The 17,753-nt window shown below is 40.9% G+C and overlaps 1 protein-coding gene across 11 annotated transcripts in view; it reads right to left on the minus strand.

The window, feature by feature from the left end:
* Positions 1-1,075: 1,075 nt before the first annotated feature.
* Positions 1,076-17,753, minus strand: part of THRB (thyroid hormone receptor beta) — a 168,077-nt gene continuing 151,399 nt past the window's right edge. For all 11 annotated transcript variants that reach the window (XM_061464954.1, XM_061464946.1, XM_061464952.1 and 8 more), the window contains 6 exons: positions 17,497-17,597; positions 13,197-13,344; positions 11,198-11,403; positions 7,894-8,040; positions 3,826-4,084; positions 1,076-2,173 (listed from right to left, as the gene is read on the minus strand). In XM_061464954.1, coding sequence (XP_061320938.1) covers positions 1,932-2,173; positions 3,826-4,084; positions 7,894-8,040; positions 11,198-11,403; positions 13,197-13,344; positions 17,497-17,597 — 1,103 coding nt within the window. In that variant the 3' untranslated portion in view covers positions 1,076-1,931. The remainder of the gene's footprint in view (positions 2,174-3,825; positions 4,085-7,893; positions 8,041-11,197; positions 11,404-13,196; positions 13,345-17,496; positions 17,598-17,753) is intronic.

Consider the following 17,753-nt stretch of genomic DNA (forward strand, 5'->3'; position numbering starts at 1 on the left):
ATTTATGTTCTCACAAAATTAAGGGTACAACCCCCCAAGTGATAACATCAGTGCTTACACCTCATCACAGGTGCATATGGTACCAAAGAACAGGGAGAACAAGATTCTACACCCCTGAAACCACAGCCAATAGCACTGCAAATGCATTATTAATGATGCAGGGAAAGAGGGGTGGGAAGAATTCAGCCCCTGACACACACATATTGTGTTCCACCACCAAATTTTCCTGAGTATCATGTTTTCATGAGGGGATAAACACATAACATATGGGCTTAGTATGGGCCCATATGAGCTTTGAAAGTCAACACATCCACCCTAACAATGCCCACCGACTTGCCAGGCAAATGTATCAATAAATGGCAGAGAAAGAAACTGGTACAAATGCATGTACAACATGAAAGAACATGGGATATGAGGAAGTGCAGAACAGGTGAACTGAATCTCTGGTTCCCAGGAAGAACAGAAGGATGCTTTTGATGTATCATACAAATTCAGAGAATGGTTTAATATCAAGTTTATAGAACCTAGGGACAACATCCCTGAATGGAGATGTACGACAGAGAGGAACCTCTACCTATCATGCCCCCATCACCAGTCTCCAAACATTCCAAGACTGAGTACTGGCTTGCAGATTTTGGCAGCAGAACATCCTGCCATTGCTCAGTTTGGTTCCTGTTAGTGCAGTTAGTGGAAATAAATTAAAAGACTCAAAGAGAGAACCTAGCCAAACAAAAGTCATACAGACACCAAGGAGGGAGAACCAGGCTGATCAACACACACAGAGGAGAGGGTAGGAGAGAGAGAAAAGATAAAACAATGGAAATATGTTTAAGACATCTGCTGATGATTTGTAATTATATATATATAAAATTATATATATACATGCATATAAACTTTATATATATATATATATAAACACCAAAAGACTACTGCCAAGCAACACTATTTGTATTACTGGAATAAAGCTGCACAGTCTTGAGTGTCATTAATGACACAGTTGGTTTTTGTCCCATCTGAAGGTCACTCCATATACTTTATTCTCCTTGTCCTCATTCTGTGAGCATTCATATCCGAGGAAAGCCTGCTATCCTGATAGAGAGCCTTATCCCTCAGAGTGACGATTTTTACACACACCTCACAAAAAGCAGATGTCTCCACTCTGAGGAAAAGCACCTCAGAGGATCATATTCCCCTCCCTTCTCCAACATACCTTCCAATGAAGTTACCTGGAGTTCAAATGTAGTAAGAACTGAAGGATCTTAATTTCTGATACACGTGGAAAAAAATGAGCCAGTCCCTTCTAAATTTGTGTTATAAAAGTATTTGATTTATGAGGCACTGTTAAACTGTATCTGCCGGAACAATCCTCAAGTAATAATGTGATTATGATGATGATGGAGATCTTAGATCATAATGGTGATTGTTACAATAGGAAAAACCATGAAGACTAGAAATTGTCATCTCAGGTCACTTGTGACCTACAAAATGAGGTAATACTAGACAGAATTGTCAGGGTCAAATTAACAATAGTTGTTTTACCTTGGAAGCCAATTTATTTTCTGCCACTTCAATTTCTCTCCCATAGTTTCCAAGCAATGATATGTGTGAGCTGGTGACCACGCTAGTGCTGGTGAATGAGACTGGTTTGTTTGTATTTTCACTGTTAAGCTGTCAAAGCATTCACATCAAAGGACCAAAGAACAAATTGCAATAGTTAAAAGTCACAAGTACTTGCGTTAAAGGGATGTTTTCATCCATGTGCATACAACTGCCCCCAGTAACCCCAGAAGAAAAACTGAATGAAAACCCAACCCCACCTCAAGAAACATAAGAGATGAAAGAAGAAGAACAAACAGAGGTGAGAAGAGATGGACAACAGGATGAAATGACAGCCAGTAGTGTGATGGGGGTGTGGAGAACTGCTCCAGTCTCTAATCCTCAAACACTTCCAGGAACAATGGAGGGAAGAGTTCTGTGGGGCACTCCACCTTCATGTGCAGGAAGCGGCTGGCATGGCATGCTCCAATCATTCGCAGGTCTGTCACTTTCATCAGCAGTTTTGGCCAAAAGTGTGCAACATGGTGTTTTCTGTAATTAATGTAGTGTTCAAATGCCAGGAGGAAACCCTCTTGACACTTCTCAATCCTCTCGACACAAACAAGGCCTGGGCGATCTGTAGATACAAAGAAGCAGTTACTGTTATTTCTTATCTACTTTAACAAATTCCTGATTGTAAATCAGGAAAAATAGGACAATTCTGTTATTAGGAAAGAAAGGAAGAACCAAGAACATCTGGCTCTGCCACAAATAACTTCTTTGACCCTGGACACCTCACTTATCAGTACAAGCCTCATTAAAACAAGGAGATAATCCTTTCATCATCTTTTGTCCATAGAGAGTATATATGTTTGGGAAGTTTCCTTACAGTGACTACAGCAACAGACCCCTGATCTCAGCTAAGGCTTCTATCTATACCTTTCTATGAAACAACTAATAAAGAATCAAAATATTTTCCCTGCCAGATATCTAAATCACAGTTCTTTCATATCTGTTTCTCTACAGCATGACCAGTGCTTTGGTCAAGCTTTGATCCACAGGTCAATCACAGAACGGTTTGGGTTGGTAGGGACCTCAAAGATCATCTTGTTCTAACCCCTCGCCATGGGCAGGGACACCTTCCACTAGACCAGGTTGCTTCAAGCCCTGTCCAACCTGGCCTTGAACACTGCCAGGGACGGGGCAGCCACAGCTTCTCTGGGCAACCTGTGCCAGTGTCTCACAGTTGGAAAGCTGCAAAGGAAACTCTTATGGAGCATCAAGGAACAACGCCATCAAAAGTCTGCCTGATTGTCTCAACTGGCACCCAGATGGGCGCTGGGAAAGGTTCGTTCACAAGTCACTCTTCAGAAGACACTTTTGTGAAAGCAGGTCCTCTGAACTGAACTGAAAGCAGGTCCTTCTGAATCCCCTACTCATGTACCACGGCATAGGGAACTAAAATCAAAATTTTGATTGGGAAGGTCAAGTGCTTTCTTGTGATTAATGTGGAAATCTTTCTGTCTCAGATACAGTCAATGCTTGTAAATCCCTGTCTTTGTATTGTTATTCAATGCTCAATTCAATTCAAAGTGGTCTTAAACCAAAATCTTACCAAACTTGCCACTGCCCAAGAATGGAATTTCCTCTTTGGGCTGGCACAGTCAATGGAAGCATATTTGAACACATACTCGAGAAGGTTAGAAACACTTTGGAAATCATATGAAATGTGCTGCTTCTGTATTACAACACCAAGAGACCAGTTGCGGTCTGCATGGGGAAATGGCACAGCTCTCAAATGTCCAAAAGCAAGTGGTGCAAGATGGCGTATGAGAGTCATCTTGCTCATATGCAAAAGCATATGAGCACTGATGGAAATAGGTGTAAACTGTACATCCCGCCCAGTGCATGACAGCACATAGGGGAAGAAGGAACTTACTGTAAGGACAACTATTGCTAAATTACCAGGTTTTCATTCAAGGGAAATTGACTCAGAACCACATCTGATTTCTTTCTGGTGATCATCCCTGCCTCCTCCCTAAGTACTACACTGATCAAGCTGTGCTACCAAAGCCACTTTCATACCCATCTCTCTGAATATCCTGGATTTTTTTTTCCTAGTGTTGAGTAAACTAATTCTAAGCTGCAAGGGTTTTTTGAGAGAAAATTTCTCCCACATTACTCTAGTCAGCACTACAAGATCTAACATACTCTATTTTAAAAAGAGGTTTGCGACAAAGGCTAAAGAGTTTCAAAATCGTTGGGTTCCCAATATATTTCTGTTCTCACCTGATGACATGAGCAGAACAGCCTGAAGAAGGGCAACCTCGGTGTCATCCAGGTTAAATGAAGAAAGAGACATACCCAGGTCAAAAATGGCATCGGACACTACGCCAAGACCCCCATTTTTCAGCTGGCCCCTTGTCACCGCCATCTCCCCATTCAGTGTTAAAGTCTCACTCTCGGGGTCATAGCGAACTGCTGCTCGGAGGGACATTATCTCCATACAGCAGCCTTTCAGAAGGATGATCTGGTCTTCACATGGCAGCTGCAGAAATTATAAACAGTAAAGGAAAAGATATGTTTTCCAAACTGAGTTGGTGTTACAACTACAATAAATCCATGAGCATGAAGTTGTGGGTCACTCCCCAGGACACTACCTTGCATAGTGCAGCTACTCTCCAAACACATTGCTGACTGACTGCACCATGCAGACCTTCAAGACTCATACTTCTGCTTTCAGACTCTGCCAGCAGGTTAACACGCCCCCACACCATTAGGAACTTCAGTGATGACACAGCTATAGGCAAGTGGTCCTGGACAAGATACTCCAGGCAAATCAAGCTGTTTCAGATGCTGAGATGAAGTGACCCAATTTGCAGATGTGCTGCTCTCTGTTGGACCAGTCAGTTTGTGGGAGCATTATAAAATTAAACCAAATAAACCTTAAGAATGTAGCTTTCCATTTTGCAGAAAATTTAACGAAGTGTGAATGGAGAAGCAGACCTGTCAGGTGCCAGGTTAGTGGTAACATATACTATTGGTTTTGTCTCCCATCAGGGGTGGATCTCACTGAGATGGCTGAAGGGGTCACTGTTCTCAGCTGTTTTCCTTTCTCTCTTCTACTCCTGAACTCCTTCAGCTTAAAGCATAGCATAACAGAATAAAGTACAATTGGAGCTGGTACAGACCTCAGCCATCCCAGTTAAACTCACAGCCAGCCATGCTTATTTTTTACCTGGCCAGAGTTAAAACCAGACATTTGGAAGGGCCTGTAAGAGTGAACAGCTTTTTAATTAAAAGGAGTGAAATAAATTTTTGTCTCTAGGACAGATACCTCAATCACTGAATAGGGCAGGTACTCTAATTCTCACTGCCCATTTGAACAACAGAAAATTTAAGCTATATTTTAGCGCAGTAAGGCTGATCTCCCTAGGGTCCCCATATTATTGCTGGACAGACAGAAAATCTATGGTTTAACTTCAGCTTTTACACTAGTGCATAAGGCACGATCTTCAGGGCATGTGGCTAGACATGTCTTTTCCACAACGTCAAGAAAGGTAAGCTGTCTGAACTGGTGGAAATAGGTCCTGTATTTATAAAGTACTACCAGGATGCAGACACATTCTGTAAATCATGTCTTTATGTTTTCATAGGTAATTTAATGATAGCAAAACCCACAAGACTATTTTGAGACTGCCTCTAACAGTCTCAAACAGCAATGGTCACATAGATGAAAAAGCAACTCATTTCTACTTGGCTTGAAGGGAGGCAAAAATCCATCAATTTCTGATTCACACAAAGTTATTATATTTACCCGTTTCACAAATCAAAATGAAAAAATCCTCACCAATTACAGGTTTACATGGCAACTGTGTACTCGCAAAGCAAGTACACTGATTTGGTGTAAAATGGTGCAGAGTGGATGCCAGACAGCTCTCTAACTCAAGTGGAAGGCTGTTCCCTTTTAGAGAACAGTTTTAAGCACAAAGCTAGCCACAGTCAGTTAAAGGAGTTGAATCATGCAGCTATTTTTCCAGCAATGCCAACTTCAGGTGTGAAGTGTTTGGTACACAAGAAAAATGACTCATCCTGTTCAGGGCAAATCACCTTCTCTGCTGATTGCTCTCAGCTCAGCAGCAGTGTATGGAAGGCTGCACAGGCACAGTGGAAGTCTCACTACCCAATGACAGTGCCATTGTGTGGCTGCTGAGACTGAATTAGGGAAAGAAACAGAGTAAGAAATGAAATAACATTAAATAAAATTAAATAAAAGGGGAAGAAAAGGGAGGCAAAGGACGAGAAGGGGAAGGGAGAGGAGAGAGAAAGCATATGCGAAGGAAAAAGAAAAGAGACCTTAAGAATAAAAATAAGGAGAAGGAAGAATGGTGGAAAAGAGACAACAACATGGAAGGTATTTCATGATGCTTTAGATGTTTTTTTAGTAACTTAAAACCAATGAGAATTTCTCTTCCTACTTGAACCTTCTTAGAACTTCTTTATGATCATGGTGCTCTGACTATGCCTGTCATTCATCTGCTTTCCTAATTCTGAAGAATATATGGGACACAATGCCAAGTGTCCAGTCTTATTTGCCAGTAGCAGCAGTCACCAAAGACAGGGGGATGAGCGCCAGTTTTGTTCCCAGCTATGCAGGTTTTAATGCTATCTACGGTCATCAATTGAGCATTGCTACCACCAGCGCACCTTCCAGGAGAGAAGTCAACAAACGTGACTGATTATTTGTCACATGTTGTCCTTTCCTTTCCTCTCTGCAGGGAGAAAAAGCAAAAGGCAGGAGCCTGAGGTGCTCACCCCTGCAGGACATATTGGCAGCCATCACACTTGTAACTGCAGCCCCATGGAACTGAGCTGAGCACCTCAGTTTCCTGCCCTTTGCTTGCCCACTTCAAAAAGGAGCAAACATTGTTGTTTTCTTTATGCTACAGCAGGATCTATATGACAACTCGGATGAGAGCTGTCCTACTCCTTTGTGTTCACAAGTTGTCCCTCACTCTGCTATCACACCTTGCTGTATATGGAAAAATAACAGGCATATCAACTGCTACTTCCCACCAACAAATGCCAAATCAGAGGAGACAAATTCCCTCAGACACTGAATGCTGCAGTAGCCTCTTGATCTATGGACACATTCCCTGCATTTTAAAATCTTCATGCTTGGCCATTACTTCATGCTTTCTTGGCTGATGGAGCCAATGCTGAGGTTAGCCAGGGAGAGCTATTTAACTTGTCTGATGGAGCCAATGCCGAGGTTAGCCAGGGAGAGCTATTTACACTATGCCAGCTATTGATATTTACCTCTTCTTGTGCTGTAGGTGCCAGAGGACATAAATAGCTTTCCTTGACTGACCTTAAAGGAAAGCTGCCAGCCACAGAAGAGTAAAATGCTATGGTTGCCTTAAACTTCCTTCCTGAGTGATGTTTACTTGTGAAGAAGAAACACTGTTCCTGAGTTAGGAAGCCAAATGTTCATTGACCATGGTCACTCCCATTTTGAATATAATTCACCACTGGCATTTTACCAGCAGAGTCAAGTGCTGCTCTGCATGGTGGGCAAGCAAGCAGGCATTCTTCCATGGCTGGACTGGGGATATTTCCATGTTAAAATGTCATTAAGATTACTAAGACTGAAATATTATTCCAGTTTGCAGTTCCAATACATTTTTTAACTCAGGAAAAAAATATCATCACCATTGTGCCTGGTCCTTCAATAAAACGATAGCTCAGTATCAGCCTAGTGCCTCTGTATTCCTAACGTGCAATTAAGTCTACTTAAGTCTATTTACTGTGTATTTTACATGTTAGTATCTACCTGTAATGACATTCCATTACTTTTACAGACTCTTTTATGCATAACTTCCCTGTTTAGGAAAAGCATTCCTAGGTAACACAATGAGGCAAGTGCTATTCCTTGATATGGATGCTTTCTGAATTTGAAGGATTTGTTACCATGTAGACCTCACTCCACTATACCGTACCGGCCAAGGAGTCATAAGGCACAGAGGGAACTGTGTGCTGGGAGATCTGATTAAACAATTCAAAGATGCTTCTAGACAGTTGCTTTTTGTTCATCTGTTCTGTTCAAGGCTGCCTCTAAAGACACATTTGAGTTCCTAATGAACCACAACAACTTCTACATGAACAAAATCAGGACTTCAGTAATCACAGGAAAAAGAAAACCCATAAAATTCCACATGATTCTAGTCCCATCTATGTCAAGTCTCTTTAACTTTACTCATCTTAAACACAGTGATTTTTTTAGTTCTGTGCCAGGAAGATTTCGGATAGTTTTTAACAACAGGTATATACATGAGGAGTGCAAGGAAGTCTTCTTACCTCACAAAACATAGGCAACTTTTTGGCAAAATCCACCACTCTTGTAATCGCTGGTGTGATAATTTTTGTAAACTGGCTGAAGGCTTCTAAATCCACTTTCCCACCTTCTGGGGCATTAACTATTGGTGCCTGACCAATATCTTCTGGCTAAGGATATAAACAGATATATTTAAAGGAACAATCTCTCTTACAGCAACTATTTTAGATGCTAGAAAGTCCGGCTTGGCAATGGAAGCTACACTGAAATGCAAAATACCACAGTTTGTTTTGTAAGTAATGCCCATTATGCCACCTTTTGTCTGTAAGGCATTTGTGAAAGAGGTGACTGCAGAGAGATGGGCGTGTAGAACACCGCGACCCATCCTGTGTGGGCAGCTGCAACAGTGTGCACATGCAGTTTCTTCCTTGTGCCTGTATCTGAGTATTTTGTGGGTATAGCTTATATGCAAATTTTTTTTTTACTTAAAAATGTAGGCTTGTTCTTGGTTCTTACAGGTGCTGAGAACTCTCAAGTTTCTCTAGAAGAAAAGGGAGCTGAGGTGGCTTATTATTCCTGAGAAGTTGCTAACAGCTCTGCAGAATTGGGCTCTTCACATACTCGAAGTTCTGAAATCCTTACCAGAACAGATTGCCTGGCATCACAGAGCTCCAGGCAGCTGCTAGGGCCTGTTTCCAAAACTAGGCTAAACCAACTGATGACTAAGAACTGTCTAACACAAAGTCAGTCGGGATAAAGTGACTAGAATTTGAGCTTGTCTGGGTAAAATTTTGGTTGAAAATCACCTTCTGCATGACTTCAGCCCAAGGTTTCTCCAAAAGCTGAAAAAAGAATTAATCCCATAGGGATATACAATGAAATAGTTTCAAGCAGAATGCGATGAGTGTTTCTCTATTCCAACTCACTTGAACTTGTTCACCTGATTTTTATGACAGCGCATCAATGCTCCTGTGTATTTTAAAAACATGCATATCAAAGCTGTTCTGTTCCCTAAGTGTGACTTTGTGGTTGTAAAAGACCTGCCAGCCGCCATGCAGAGGTTTAATTTTGTTCACATCAGAGAGCCAAAACTGGATAAAACCCAGAGAAAGTGGCTTTTAAGACTTCTTGACATTTATATAAGGGCACTTGAACAGGGGAGGTGCTGAAAGTGCTATCTATAATAAAAACTTGTGCTCGGCTATTTTGTTAAGCAACACATCATAAAAGATCATTCCACAGCTCTGTCACCAATGTGAATCCAAATCTAACTTCTTGCAAGAAAAAAACTCAGCAATGTGTTTATAAAGCAAGCTCCAAGTGTAAAAGAACAATGAAGAGGACTGGGCTCAATTATCTGATGGGTCCCAGTAAGAAACTAAAATAATCCCAGTTGTAGGTCCTCCCCTCCCTGAATCTTGGGAAACTAAACCAGATTGTCTGTGTGCTCATGATAAATAACCTTCAGAACTTCCAAGCAAGAAGACCAAATGCTTAAAAACATGCATAACATTGTTAGGGAATAAAAGAACTCAGCATTTTCTTGGGAAAGGCAAAAGAAGTCAGGATTGCTAGCTAAAGCTAATACACTCCAGAAGGGCATGCAGCTGGAGGACCCTTGCCACGTAACTCACCTCAGTAAGAAAAGAGGTCCAGACCTCAAAGGAGCTCCTGCTGTTGAAGTATCAGCCTCAACTGCCTAAGGACCAACCCACAGCTCCTGGGACATGCAAGTCAGCTCCTATTGTTCTTCAGGAGCTTGTGGCTGGGGCTTTCAAAGTCCTCCACCTGGGGCTGGTATACCATCATGGACTTTTCCTTCTGTGTTCACTGCAATGTGTCAGCAAGCTTTGCATGCTTGCCTTGAAACCACTGGGCTTCAGCATGTGAGCACTGCAAAGAACTAGGAGGCCCTGCAGTGAGTGCTGCACCAAGAACAGTTTGGTCTGACCTAGGAACCACCTGTGGAAGTCACAGCTGGTTTCTGAACTGCCCATTACAACTACCCTTCCTGCATCTGCTCCATCCCTTCTCTCAATAGCTCTGTCATCGCTTCACCTCATGCTCTGCCTCTGGGCACCCTTTGCCGGAGGCTTCCCCTCTGCTGTGATTGTTTTCAGAGCCTGAAGTCCCTCAGTGAGAACATTTTATGTGGTCCAGTGTATTCATTCCCAGCCCCAGTGTCAAGCTGCCCAGGCTTTATCCTGAACCAGGCAATACCCAAAGAACAGCCCTCCTGTCTAAGCAACCAAACACACTATTGCAGCTGCTTCTTGGTCTGCTAAAATCAGTGCCACAAACAGTGCTGTGCAGCACCACTGGAAAGCGCTCTGTTGCTTTTTGCCATTGTTTGCTGGCTGTGGTTTCCCCACTGCACGCTATTACAAACATGGAATTCATAGAGAAACTCAGATAGTGCCACTGGAATTAACAGATCATTATAAAAGGGATCAGCTGGTTTGAATATATAACTTCTCTAATCAATTGAACCGTAGGTCAAGATTCCAATAGTGAATGAGGCAGCAGGAGCCTAGGCTTAGAGAAAATGAGTATTCTCTATCTGATTAGCTATACACAGACTGTTAAAGACCCTTGGGTATTCCTGAAATATGGTCTATAATCCCTCTTCTGTGCTGTATCAGCATCTTGGATTCTGTACTTATTTCCTTTAAAAATCGATTTAGAAGAATCAAATAAATCCTTTTTTTAAGGCTGAGCATCACAAATCACCATTTATTTTCTGATCCTTAGTTACAGGCTGAATGAAAATTTAAGTAATCTTGTAGTCTGTAATCCCAATGCTATAGTGCATGTATCATCCTGCTTTCATTGAAATTAATTTTTCTTTGCCAGATTTATTTTAATTAACATGTTCACTTTCAAGTAAGAAATGAAAAACCATGAGTTATTAATAAAAAAATCAGCTTTCTCCTAACACTTTGATTGTTTTAAGACTTAGAATATGTTGCATAGTAGCTCCTAATAAAGACAATTATCCCTAAATACATATATAATATGCTACTGTTGTCAATCAGGAGTGAAACAATTCTACTTTTTCTTATAATAGCACATGAAGATTATCCATCTGAGTAAGTCTTAACTTAGCAATACGCTGTTTATCTGTTGAAATATGTGGTCTGATCAAACCCTGAACTTCAAGGCAAGAATAAGCAAGCAGTAACTATAAAAAATCATCCCTTTTTCATAAACATCAATACACTGGTAGTTATACTGTCTTTGGTGTTCCAAAGTTGGGAAGGAGTTAAAAGTTCAGGAGAAAGAAAGGAATACGGCTCCAAGAGCAGTGTAAAAGGCTACAGTCCTTACCAGAAATTTCCTTTTCTGCTTCCAGTGGCTTCCTTGTGCGTTGGTGGCCACATGTGCTTCAGTAACAATTTTGATGAGCTCCCATTCCTCATTTGTTGGCTCTGGTTTGTGCCCAATGGTTTTCTGCAGCTCTTCCCGACGTCTCTTCTCTCTATTTTCTTCTATCAGCTTCCTTTTTGCCAACCTCTTGCTGTCATCCAACACCACTAGCAGGCGAAAAAGCATAAAGAAATGGAAGGAAGCTCTTAAGCCTGTCTGAACCTTGGTCTTTTCTATGGCTGAGGTAGTAAATGGTTATAAACACCTCAACTGATCAGTAAAGAAGTACTTTGGTAAGAACTGCAGTTGACACAGTTTGGAGGGAGACACAGAAGAACTTAATTTTCTCAGATGCCTGGATTGCGAAGAATGACTTACCCTTCTGGTAACATTCTGTTAACTGCCAGTACCTTCAGTTGCTCATTCTGCCTATAAAATTAATACATAAAAGCCTTCTAAGGACTCAAAAGTGCTGCCATAACAGACTTGCAGTAATCCATGATGGGAAAGATACACTTTTGTTTTCTTTGAAGTAGTATCAGCATGCTAACTGCTCTGAATTGTGTAGAATGTTCTTGTAAGCCAGCAGAAGGTAACGTGGATTTACGAAATTGGGAACACTTATTCACAGGAGGCTCAATCACCTGCTGCATGACACAATCCGAAACAATCTGCCTTTGGCCTTTTCCTCAAACCCTACAAATGGTAACATTCTGTAGCACTCCCCTTGCTCCCCACTATTACCAGTGATGCCAGACAGGCAGGTCCCAGGGCTGCACATCTGTGACCACCACGGAAGGTTTTATACCCTTTTCCATGCAAACGTGAGTAGTCCATTCAAACTCACTGGCCCGCTTTGGCAGAGGAGGACCGTTCTGATTCACAGCTGGTGGCGGGCAGGCAGGCAGGCAAAACAAAAGCCTTACTTACATGCTCCCATTCACATGTTTGAACTCAAAGGTGGGAGAAGCCCTTCCTGAGTTGGGGAATAGTTGGCCTGTCTGCTGGGATCAGTGATAGCTCCTTTGACTGTTATAAGGGGGTGCAGCCCACAAAGGCCACAGCAGCTTTATGGTAACGGCGCCTGCAGGTCAGCACCAGCCTCGGAGAAACTTCTCACTCCATACATCCACTACCTGTCTGATGCTCACCACTGCTTGCTGCATCAGACTGGGCTCACTATGAAATGGTGGCCCAGGGTTACCTACCCCCTCTCCCGAAAGTCTACCTGCCTAAAATGAAATTGTGCTATTTCTTCTATTTCCCTTTAGACAGAAGGCACTGTTATACATCACATTAACAATGAGAAATACTAAGTTAGAGTGCTTTTCTGTTGTTTATTAGACCCGATTTCCTGTCAATCCTTCTGCAGAGGATTACGCCAGCAACAACCATTAACATCAATGCACAGGGGGACTCATGACTTCCTCCCACTTGCGCTAATTGAAGTTATTGGTATAAATCCCTGTGCAGTGGCAGAAAAAGATGACCCCCTAAGGGTTAATCTTACAGCCATATTTTCTATTACTTCAGAATTAGAGTCGAGTTCTTTGCAGCAGATAACTTCTTCAGGGCTAAAAATAAAACAAACAACTGCAGGATGACTCATACAATGACATTCAATTTCACATCCTCCAGAATTTTCTAAACAAGATACTTTTTTCTTAAGCAAAGTGTCCATTCAGACGTACTTCTCCCTCCTCTCCTCCAGAGAGTGAACATTCCTACTGTTACTCAGCCTGGTAGGGCCAGGAGAAGGTGCAGTCTGGAGAAGGGTAAACAAAATATTACAGCCTTATGAGAGTGGTTTGACGCAATGGACAAAAATCCCCGCTACAAGTTATTAAAAAAGTACTGGCAGTTCTGCTCTACTTTAACAAGCTTCAAAACCCAACATACTTTAAGCAAACACACACATTAAAAAAGGAAAAAATAAAGAAAAACAGACAAATGTACTTACAATCTGTTGCCATGCCAACAAAGATACATTTTTTGAAGCGACATTCCTGGCACTGATTTCTTGTTACTTTGTCTATCACACATTTTCCTTCATATTTACAGGAGTAGGTTGGATGGAGGTTTTTCTGAATGGTTCTTCTAAAAAAACCCTAAGTGCAATAAATAAATACATTTGAAAGCATTAGCATTGCACAATTTTTTTTTTTCAAATTGGGAGCCACTTTGGTTTGGTAGAAATGTACCTAAGAATGCAAGATAACATACTTCATTCCATGAAACTCTCATAGAGGAAAACTAATTTTGTAGTGTATGGCATTTCTTATCTGAGTTTCACAAAACATTTCCTCTCTAAAAACTAAAACCACATAGACATTTGGGTAAGTAAAGGCATAAGTAACACTCGAGGGACAAACACTGTCTACATGTCTTCTTGAGATAATGTCTCTGTGTGTTGAATTTTTTTGCATTTGAACTAGAGAGTTTATTTTGATCCCCTTTCTAAATTACATAATAATTTAGAGGGATATTAAGAGACATATACATACTTTTAATTAAAGAGCAGCTTCTGCAAATTGTAAGAACAGTGGTGTGTCTGAGCCACTATAGGATTAAGAACAAGCAGTTCTACTCCTTTCTTTCCATCGAAGCCAAAAACCCCAATCAACCAACCAACCAACCAGCCAAACAACCAAATCTGGGTAAGACTAAGAATTTTGCAAATACCCCACAGACCCTGGCCTTAGGTAAGGAAATCAGCAAAAACTTCTGTCTGAACATTACGGACATAATCCTGGTACTAATTCCAACATCACTTTTCTCATTGACTTCTGCAAGAGTGGACAAGACAAGCTGTAAACCAGAAACGTAGACTTTAATTTCAAGTTTCACCATTGTTTGAGACTGACTGCATCCAGCAGTGCAGCTTGCAACTGCCTTGACATAAAGACCAGGGTTCCAGTGTGACTGAGGCCACTGTGAATGGCTTTGGTTTCAGTGAAAATGGCAAAATTCAAGTGAGATTTTACCTAATAAATAGCCTCTTCAGTGGGGATTTTATCTAATGAATGGTCTCTTCACTTCACAAAGCAAAAGTTCTGGTTTTAATCATGTTAAATAATACCTGGTAAAATCTTATAGGAGTGTGTAATTTCTGTTAACAGAGAATGTTGTATTAAGATGTATGGATAAGTCTGTATTTCAGCTTGAGCTTCTAATTCCAGTGAACATAATAAAGAGCCTTGTCCTTATTAGAGTTTTAGCTTACATATACAACTTGAGCTAAGAGTGCAACTTTTTCTTCCTTAATAATAATAAGACATGAAAACTCAATTAAAATGAGTTGCATAAGGCATGTGTGTGAGCCTTCACAAGACTGGGATCCACTGGGTTGAGACAAAATCCAGAAAAATCACAATCAAGATGCCCTTACGTGAGATTTGGATCAGGTCTCAAACCTTCATCTACCCAACTGCTGGATTTGGATTCACTCTCAAGCTTGTGACGAATTCCTAGAGACAGAACCCATCTCCCTCTGCCCTGAGGGTCAAAGATGGCTCTGGACAACCAAGGACACAGGCTAATCTGTAGTTACAGCAAGAGATGGAAAAATCTCTGATGAATCTCAGGAAGTGTTTCCCAAACCTTGAATGGGACTTAACATAGCTCTAGTTTTACAATGACAAGGCTCTTCACCATCTGTGTTGGGACCAGAACATTTCACCTTCCCATTTCTTTGCATTTCTTGGAAACTTTTTGCAGAAAACCTCTTTAATCATCTCTAGATACAATGTGATAAGGAAGCTGTTCTCTGTCCAAACACTTCATCATGGAAGTGTTAATTTTCGTTAATAAAATAAAACATAAATAAATAAATAAACATAAATAAAAAATTTTATTGTAAGGCAACTACTCTTTTTCCTAAATTCCTTTACTATGCACCTATATAGCAATAGATGCAATGGGTACAGTCCAGAGAAACATTTCAGTGATGTCAGAACTCACCCTTGTTTTATTTGTGTTTAATTTCCTTACAATTTACTCTTCAGAAATAATGCAAAAGAATGCTTTGTTCATGAAAGCACTTGCCAAAGCAGATTTTTGGCTGTCAGCCTTGATTAATGTTGTTACACAATTAAAGTGATTTTGAGTGGAAGCATCAAGTAAATGTCAAATTCATTGAGAATTGATTACATACAACTTTGCTGAAAAATCACAGAATCATAGACTGGTTTGGGTTTGAAAGGACCTTAAGATCATCCAGTTTCAACACCACTCCCATGGGCAGGGACACCTCACACTAGACCATATCACCCAAGGCTCTGTCCAACCTTGCCTTGAAGACTGCCAGGGATGGAGCATTCACAACTTCCCTGGGCAACCCATTCCAGTGCCTCACCACCCTCACAGGAAAGAATTTCCTCCTTACATCCAATCTAAACTTCCCCTGTTTCAGTAAGTTTTAACCCGTTACCCCTTGCCCTATCACTACAGTCCCTAATGAAGAGTCCCTCCCCAGCATCCCTATAGGCCCCCTTCAGATACTGGAAGGCTGCTATGAGGTCTCCACGCAGCCTTCTCTTCTCCAGGCTGAACAGCCCCAACTTTCTCAGTCTGTCTTCATACGGGAGGTGCTCCAGTCCCCTAATCATCTTTGTGGCCCTCCTCTGGATTTGCTCCAACATGGTCTTCTTACGTAGGGGACACGAGAACTATACACAGTATTCCACGTGGGATCTCATGAGAGATCTTCCAAAGTATGTGTTGAAATTGTCCACATAAACCCCCCCATCTTGTACAATGAATACATTTGCCAGAACAACAACTCAAAACAAAACAAAATGGTCAGTTTGTAAGCCAACTAGAAATAGGAGAAAGAAGTTAAATTACTGTTTGGAAATGGTTAGCTCTGTTCCTTGTGCACAAAGGATTGTTTTAGATTGTACATCAGACAGAAGAACTGTACCTGAAGATAAAAGTAGATTTTGTATGCTGTATCTTTAAAATACTTGGTAGACATAAAGAGAAATACTTTGGTTGGAGCAACAAAAACCTTAATAGAAAAACTGGCAAGAGATATAGCTGTTCAGCTGGGAGCAAAAGGTATTTTATGATGCCACAGTGTAGCTTACTTCTCATTATACCTGAATTAAGTCATACTCACTCATTTTATGTATTGTTGACACCTGGTATATGGGATGCAAATGCGTAAGAATCCCTTGTTCAGTCCCAAGGTTTTTTCAGATAGAAATATTTTTTCATACTTATTACATATGCATGTGTATAAAACCATTATGAATATTACCACAAATCTGCTGTATATAGGATATTTAGTTCTTCGTGCATTTCATAAATGTAACGTAGGACAATGCTGTACAGCTGAAGGCACTACTTCAACACAAAAGTTACTGGGATGTGGGGCTCTAAAGCCAATCCAAACCCAAAATCTCAGACTCAAATATTCCAGACTTTGGGGATGAAGAGAATATGACTTTTGTGGCTTGGTCCCATGACACCAGTCCAACACATGTGTGGTCCTATTTGTTTAGAAATACAATAATTTGTTATTTTCTGCAGGAAAGAATAGCTTTCTTACATGATCTCAAGCTATTCAGGCGTATTTATAGCAGTGAAAACATGTAAGATGTGCCTGAGCGTGTTGCTCAATTTTTTCTTCTAATTTATTTGCTTGCCCAAAGCAATCTCTTTTCTAATTTTGCATGTAGCTTTGGGATGCAATTTAGGGCTGAAAGCACATTTCAATATGCTTAAGATAAAGAAGTAAGGATCTTTTTGAAACTGTTTTAACTGGGTGTCAATGCTTCCCAAAGTGATAGATATTACCATTGTATAAGCATGTGGAAGGGACCTTGATTTTTGCTTCTTCACAGTGATGATGAGAGGCACTGGACCACTGCTAATTGCTACACACTCTTCATGGCCGTAGGCAGAATCTATTGCATAAAAAGTTTCACTGGAGCTGCTGGGAGCATGCTGATGTACATTGACTGAGAACATGGCCAAAGAAGCATTAAACAATGGAAACGTAAAAGCTAACAGTTAAACAGCAGCTACAGAAATCTAAATTTCTTGTTTTCTTTTTAGAAGCGAACACTGCAAAAATCAACTACATTCCTTATGCATATGAAGCGCAGCAGCATAGCCAGATACGGCTTATCATCAGTACTGGATGTTCTCATTCACTTCTAATCTGTCTTTTCTATGACAGCACAGTTCAGGAAGTCTGTATAATGGAGGAGCTGGAAAGCTATTTCTGATTCCCACTTTCCCACCATGCCATTTACCTTGCAACCTTCGCAAGTGATGCAGCGATAATGATATCCGGTGGCTTTGTCCCCACATACTACACATAGCTCATCCTTGTCTAAGTAACTGGGTATATACCCTGTGAAGAAAAAGAGGATGTGGCATGTAAACTCAATATAAAATGACATGATACATTTGATATGAAAACATTATATTAAAATCCACTGCAGATCTTGTCTACCAGCCCCATGCTTCTGAACCCACTGAATTTCCTGAATAAAAAGCTCATACTATG

The sequence above is a fragment of the Pezoporus flaviventris genome, unplaced genomic scaffold, assembly GCF_033815535.1.
Source record: "Pezoporus flaviventris isolate CSIRO_AGI_PZ_B2104156 unplaced genomic scaffold, CSIRO_AGI_Pfla_v1 ptg000037l, whole genome shotgun sequence".
NCBI classification, from domain to species: domain Eukaryota; kingdom Metazoa; phylum Chordata; class Aves; order Psittaciformes; family Psittacidae; genus Pezoporus; species Pezoporus flaviventris.